The sequence below is a fragment of the Grammomys surdaster genome, unplaced genomic scaffold (genome assembly GCF_004785775.1).
Source record: "Grammomys surdaster isolate TR1022 unplaced genomic scaffold, NIH_TR_1.0 211, whole genome shotgun sequence".
Taxonomy (NCBI): domain Eukaryota; kingdom Metazoa; phylum Chordata; class Mammalia; order Rodentia; family Muridae; genus Grammomys; species Grammomys surdaster.
The window spans coordinates 8,363,683-8,369,037 of NW_021604656.1; the positions used below are offsets into that span (position 1 = coordinate 8,363,683).

Here is a 5,355-nt window from a genome sequence, read left to right on the forward strand (position 1 = left end):
CCAGAAGCCAGGACCCTTGTCCTTACCCTCACCCCCTACTGTTCCCCACCTGCACAATGTCCCCTGCAGCTTGGCAACCGCAAGATCCTGCTTGGCAAGCAGTGTATCATATCTTCTGAAGAATAGCAGGGAGACCATAATTCAAGGCAGTGTACCATGTAGACCATGAAATGTTTCAGGGCACAGGCCGAGAAGATTCTGTACTTTTCCACCACCTGGCCCCTCTTACCCCCTCCCCTTGTAAAGCATACTATAAAAAAGCATTTCACATTCAAATACACGACTCTTGACAAGCAATTGCTTCCTTGAGTCCTTTCCCTCTCTCGCCCGTTCTTTTTTCAGGTTGTGGTCCTCCTCGCCCCCACAAATAACTAGGACCCGCCGGTCAGGTCACAAAGCCACTCTGAACCGTGAGTTTTTGTCATCTATATTTGTAAACACACTGATTCAGAAAAGACCAACTTTTAATATCCCTTCCTCTCTGGGCGGAGGCAAAGCGGGCTCTCATTTGTGGTGGAACATGAGGCTAGCTCTCAGGACAGTGTCTAAGTGACACTCTGGACTCCACTGGCCTCTATATGCATCTAGTTCTCTTCTTCTACAAAGCGTTAGCCCAAAGTCTCTCTGGCGCCCAACCCAGCTCCCAGGGTGCACAACATTTAGTGCTGCGTGATACTGAAAGAGCATGTGAGATGACACCGTGACCGTCCTGGGGGCATCACATCTCCTTGGAATCTGTAGTGACACAAGCTCTCAGGCACCACATGGACCCACGCGGGCAGCCGTGTGTGCATGGAGATGCTCTCTGGGTAGCCATGCTGCACACTGCCACTCAAGAGTGACTCATCGGACTGGACTAGAGGTAGCAAGTTCAAAGCTCCAGAAGCAGGAGAACTCCTGGGTCTACTGCCCACACCTGGCCTCAGCACAGTGGCTGGGGGGTGCTGTGTACAGTAAGTGTCTCAAGCATTTTTGAAACTCCTGAAGAAGGTAAGGCCCATGGGTTTTAAAAAACATATAGGACAATTTTTGAGAGTAATGATGAAATATGATACCCCCCATCAACTAGGAAAGTTAGGAAATTGAATTATTTAAGAAATTTATGAAAGTAGTAACATTTTAGCCATAAATGCTTTCTTTTAAACATGGCAACTACTTGAGGAAAGGTAACTCGGGTGTGTAACTGGTAGGAGATGTGCTTCGTCAACATGAAGCAAGGTGAGGAGATTTGGTGAAACTATGCCTGCCTTTCATACATCAGTGTCTCAGTTTTTACTTTCCAGTTTGGTAAGAGATAAGAACCTCACACGTGGTACGCTGGGAGTATAGTCTCTGAAGGTACAATTATAACAAAACATGTGATTATTTAAAACACAAATGTAGTCATTTACAATGATGAGTAAGAGACTGAATGATACATGACTAGCTCATCGTGGTCTTCCAGAACTGCGTGTCTGGTAGAGCAGGACTGCCTCACAGTCACGGTCTCTATCATCTTCCTTTCTGAAACTCAGTGAGGCGTGGAGGACTTGGAGGAAAAACGACCTGCTGTGGAGACAGGGTCCACATAGCCCAGGCCGGCCTTGCCTCTGGATCCTCCTGTCTCTCTTTTCTAGTCGCTGGCGTGTAGCGCCACACCTGACCAACACTTCTTTTTACAGTATTCAAAGTTTACTTTAAAAATGCCTAAAGAGAACCTATATTATCTTAAATATGCTTTACAGCATTGATTTGGAAAAGTGTACAAATCCAAAATCTAATAATTTGTTTTCCATTTTTAAGGGTTTAGAAGTGACTAAACTAGGAATAAGCAAGGAGACACACAGCAGCTAAGCACAGAGCATTAGACTGTGTCTTTGCACGTTTTGTTTATAACAGCAAAGACGTAGCTCTTAAAGAAAGCATCTAGTCCCTGAGTTTGCTTGGTTTAGTGATGACAGTTACCCTTGCCGCAGGACGACCAAGCTTCTGGAAAATGTCACTGCAAGAAACAGTCTGAATCAACTCAGGTCACCCAGGGCTCCTGCTGCTACTGCCATGCTTTAACATGGCACCTCCCAAGCCCAGGAGCACAGTTAGCCCATGAGGTGCAAGTGCAATGGTCAGTGCTCATGTCCTGACTGCAGTGAGGGTCTCTCAGTGTATGCACGAGTGTGCACAGCTGAGCATGAGGCAGCTTGAGGGGTACAGGCATCCCAATCTTAAGACTGGGGAGCTAAGCTGTTTACCATGCTCAGATTTGGGGTTTCTAGAAGTTCTACACACTAAAAATCTTGAGCTGGTTAAAAAGATGACAAGATAAATGCAGAATCTGATATCATTTTTATTTAACTTGATAAACGTAGAATGGGATGGATTCGAGGCAAATTCTGGATTAGTTTAGCCACAATACACAGTTCACATGCTTTTGAAGAGCAGTTATCTTCAGTAACTACTCACCTCCACACAAACACATCTGGAGAAATCCATGTACAGATATAGTGATTTTTAACACTCTATAATTTAGATTCTGTATTCGGACACACTTTGAATCTATCTACTTGATGCAGTTACCACAGGAGATAAAAATTCATGCAATGATATTTGGGTTTTTTTTAAGTAAATCTATTATTTGATAATTCAATGCTATATAAAGTACATTGAATATCTAAAATAAAACAAATGCCAATTATATCATGAATTAATAATATATTTATTGTCCTGAAACCAAACAGGCCCAAGTTCCTTTTTGTCTTCTTTGAGTCAGTTGTCTAAATGCGTGTCCCTCTCAAACTTCCTGCATAATGAAAACCAAGACATTTCATTTCTTCTTGGCAATTTATAAAGATGGCAGAAAGTTCAAATCAGATGTGTTCTTGATACCTCAGAATCAGAAAGGGCCTCTTCCTGGGCAGAAGGCTCATAATCGCCTGAGTTCTCCGCTAACTCAACCTCTAACTCGTCATTGCTTTCTGCACTGTAATCAACTTCTTCAAGGAAGCGTGGTTCATCTTCATCCAAAACGTAAGTGGTGGGGCTGCAGCCAAAGCAGAGAACACACACGGCTTCATGAGAGCAAGGCTGACACACCACCTCACACCAACCCGGACCTCAGTGACCAGCACATGGCTTCCTGAGACCCAAGGCTCTGATGCACCACCTCACACACACCAACCTCAGTAACACAGCAGTTTGTACTAACATGGAACTTTTGTCCAAGTAGACAAGGTGAGAGGTCCTAACAGCTGGAAGCTGCCTGCTTAAGCAGTAGGGGCTGAAATGGTGGACAGTTTGTGATCCTGCAAGTGTCCACACAGCACCATTAGCAGAAGGGAAACAGATTCTCTCAATGGGTATTTGAAGGGTTTCATCAGCATACACACTTAGAAGATTCATTTTGAAGTTCTATTTTAATCCCTGTAAATTAAGCAACAGGTAATTCCAACAGGCCGTGTGAGAAGCGGTGGTACCCAACTAGCTCCTGGAGGAATGGGTTAAAACCATTTAAGTCTACAGTGACTAGCTGCTGGGAGATGGTCGCAGCCACATCCCCGCAGTGTCCGTGGATCCAGAGTGACAATGAAGCTCAGTGACTAGTCTACACCCACCTAGTGGGACTGTTTCCCACTGGGATAGCGGGCGAGCGTTTGTGTAAGGCTCAAGGTGCCTGGAAGCATTCCCTCATGCAGTGAGGAGAGAACCCCTCTCCATTCCTGCTCTTCATGGGTGGGAACTAACACAACCACACCAAGCAGACACTGCACGAGCAAGTCACACACTCTGAAGCTGTGACCAAATCAACCTGAATTTCATAGGTATGTTGGCTTACAGGCCACTTCTAAAAAGTGATTTCTCAGAGATGAAGCAACTAAAAGATATAAAACTAGACAAAGAAATCTGTTCAAATAAGGAGAAATGCAGGTCAATCAGCTCTGGAGATGAAAGAACACACTGCTGAGCACAAATTCCAGGCCAACACGCCAGCGCAGACAACAGCAGCTCCTAGGTTACAATTCTGAGAGGAGAAGGTAGAACTTGTCTGAAAAGCACTTTATTCCTCCAATGAGCTTTATTCTTGTGGGGAGGGGCTGCCAGCCATTTTCCTCTAACACAATTGATTTTCTCTTGGAAGTTCAGAGAGTACACCTCATTCTGTGGTCCAGATAAAGATACCGACTGGCTTAGAAAATGAACAAGGCTTAACAGACCTAACATTTACAAGGATAGATCCCAATTTTTACCATGAAATTTAAATGGTTATTAATCTGACAGCTAGGTCTTAATGGGTAGAAAGATTGTTCAAGGAAGATTATTAGTTGTGGCACTGACTGTTACTTTCTTCTCTTCTGAGATGTAATAAGCCCCTTGACGTCACCCGAACAGGCAGAGACATTCATAAAGCAAAGAGAGGAAAGGAGACGACTGTCAGCACCAGCCTGCTAGTCCTTGCTGCAGACTGTGAGCACAGAGGGGCATGGCAGCTAGCAGACAAGGGCAGAGGGCAGAGGCCCGGGCAGCCCCAGGGAGGTGAGCACAGAGGCACACGGAAGGTGGAGGGTGCTCAGAAAGAGCAGAGGCATCTGCTCCACCAGCCTGCTGTAAGAAGAGGCTGGATCCAGGCTGTCTGAAGGAGCCTCGGTCAGAGTAAGGATTTGTGTGTGAAGGCAGATTACAAAGTTCATCCACTGGAACTTCAAAAAGATTTTAAGGCCAGTCTTCTTAAAGCTGTACCCCAGTGAGACAGAACTAAAGGGGTGCTTGAGTAAGGCCACACACGCAGCCTGTAAGACCGTAAGGACTTGGGAGCCTCAGATGGAAAAGGCAAGTTATGGAGAGGCACAGTGAGAGACAGGTAGGGCTGCAGCAGAAGCTGCCTCAGTCCTGGTAGGTCGTGAGTCACACCTCCGTTTGGCAGGAACAAGCCTGGTTTATTCACCAGAAACTGCTCAGTGTCACCTGTTCTGTTAAGAGAATGGAAAGAGAAGGAAACAAGGCTACAGTGCTCACTCGGGCTGCACCTATAGCCCTCCCTCAGGGGTTCTTCAGAATCGTCTCCTGGGCTCAGCCTCCGAGTAGCAGTGGAACATTCTCAGGACTGAGTGTGCCAGGGAAGGTGTGCCCAAGTGAGAAAGCAGAGATGTCTGTGAACAAGGACTAAGGAAAGGGGGGGATGGAGGGGGGAGGGGTTGGGGAGAGGGAGGGCGGGCAGACAGCCAGCCCTTGTAGGACAGATCACACTGCCGGTTCAAGGCTGCCTTCTGGTGCACTCTCCCATCTGGTCCACTGCTCTTCTCCCTGTTGCTGCTCAGTAATGAGCATGTGCTCCTGTGCCTCAGCACGCATGTGCGCCTCAGCACGCATGTGCGCCTCAGCACG

General features: G+C 46.4%; 1 protein-coding gene across 6 annotated transcripts in view; it reads right to left on the minus strand.

Annotated features, from left to right (window-relative positions):
- Positions 1-2,303: 2,303 nt before the first annotated feature.
- Positions 2,304-5,355, minus strand: part of Agtpbp1 (ATP/GTP binding protein 1) — a 122,026-nt gene continuing 118,974 nt past the window's right edge. For all 6 annotated transcript variants that reach the window (XM_028772007.1, XM_028772006.1, XM_028772005.1 and 3 more), the window contains one exon: positions 2,304-3,016. In XM_028772007.1, the coding sequence (XP_028627840.1) occupies positions 2,839-3,016 (178 nt within the window). In that variant the 3' untranslated portion in view covers positions 2,304-2,838. The remainder of the gene's footprint in view (positions 3,017-5,355) is intronic.